At 15.1% G+C, this 1627-nt stretch overlaps 1 protein-coding gene across 1 annotated transcript; it reads left to right on the plus strand.

The window, feature by feature from the left end:
• Positions 1–886: 886 nt before the first annotated feature.
• On the plus strand, positions 887–1627 carry PGSY75_0022900 (hypothetical protein; the record flags this gene model as incomplete). The annotated part of the gene is made up of 1 exon (XM_018783374.1): positions 887–1627. A coding segment is annotated over one exon (741 nt), but the record flags the coding sequence as incomplete, so codon positions are not given.

Here is a 1627-nt window from a genome sequence, read left to right on the forward strand (position 1 = left end):
TATATATATAATATATATTTATTTATTTTTTTTTACATCAGTTGATATGTTTCTGGCTTAAAACTTTAAATCAGTTGTATCTAATCAGGGACGGCTTTTCAAATTATTTTAAAAATTTTTAAAAAAAACTAAATAAATATATATATTATATATTATATATATGATACAAATTTTGATGTTCCAAAATATATATATATATATATATATATATAATATATATGCTCCCATTTTTGTATATTTTTTCTATAATTATTTTTATATTAATATAAAAAAATGTGTTGATGTTGATGTTTATGTTTTATATATTAATTAAATTTTATTCATCCTTGTTTTTTTTTTTTTTTTTTTAATTTCTTTGAATACATTTATATATTTTACTTTTTTTTTTTAATAATAATCCATATTTTTTTCACGTTATAATTATTCTATTTATGTTTTATAATGATATAAAATATAAATATATATTATATATATATATTATATATATATATATATATATATATATATATATTTTTCCTTCTATTTATGATTTTGAATTAGAAGGGGAAAAAAAAAATAAAACTAAACAAAATAAAATACAATAAAAATAAATAAATATTAATATTTTTATGTGTTCAAAAAAATGGTTGAATGTTATAAGTATATAACTATATAATATTATAATATGTATAATATTATATATACTAATATATTATAACATGTTTATAATATATATTGTTATCTATCTAGATTATATATATATATATTTTTATCTTTACACAAAATTAATATTACATATCCTTTTTTATGTGAATATGCAAAAAATTGTTTTATATATTATATTTATTTTTATTTTTTTTGTTTTTTTTTTTGTTTTTTTTCGTTTAAGATGAAAATATTTTACCATATGAATGCTCCTATATTTTATAGCAAAAATATAAGTAGCTACTTTTCATTGTTTAAATATGATGTCATCCGATTATATAGTAATAATATTGAAAAAATAGTTTCACAAGAAAAGAATAAAAAACAAAAAAAAAAAAATTTCAATTATGTCCCCGATTTTGTTCTTAATGAAAATCAAAAGGATAAGGAAAAATATAATTTTGAAATTTTGATGAAAAATATTAAAATCAAAGCAGAAGAATATAATTTAATTAAAATCAAAGAAATACAAAACAAGATTTTAATTCACCTGAACAAATTCAATATTAATGAAGTTGTTGCTACTCTTATTCTTTGTTATAAATATAATTTATTAAATCAACTTATCTTAACAAATATAATAGATATTATATTCAATCATTCAGGTTTCTTAAATAGTAAACATGTACTTATATTATTATTAATAACCAAAAATTTATATTTTAAAAAATATGATAATTATTTCTATTCAATACAACATGAACAAAAAATGCCAAAAAATGACCTGAACAAGTCAGGTGAAAAAGAGGAACATGTTATAATAAATAGGAAATGGAAAAATAAATTTTTTAACAATGTTATACAAAATATGTTATTAGATGAATATATAAATGATAATAAAGAAGAAATGAAGGAGGATAATTCAAATGAATATAATAAGAATAATAAAAATGATAATATATATAATATATGTAATATATATAATACATATAATACATATAAT

This window comes from Plasmodium gaboni (assembly GCF_001602025.1).
Source record: "Plasmodium gaboni strain SY75 chromosome Unknown, whole genome shotgun sequence".
NCBI lineage: Eukaryota > Apicomplexa > Aconoidasida > Haemosporida > Plasmodiidae > Plasmodium > Plasmodium gaboni.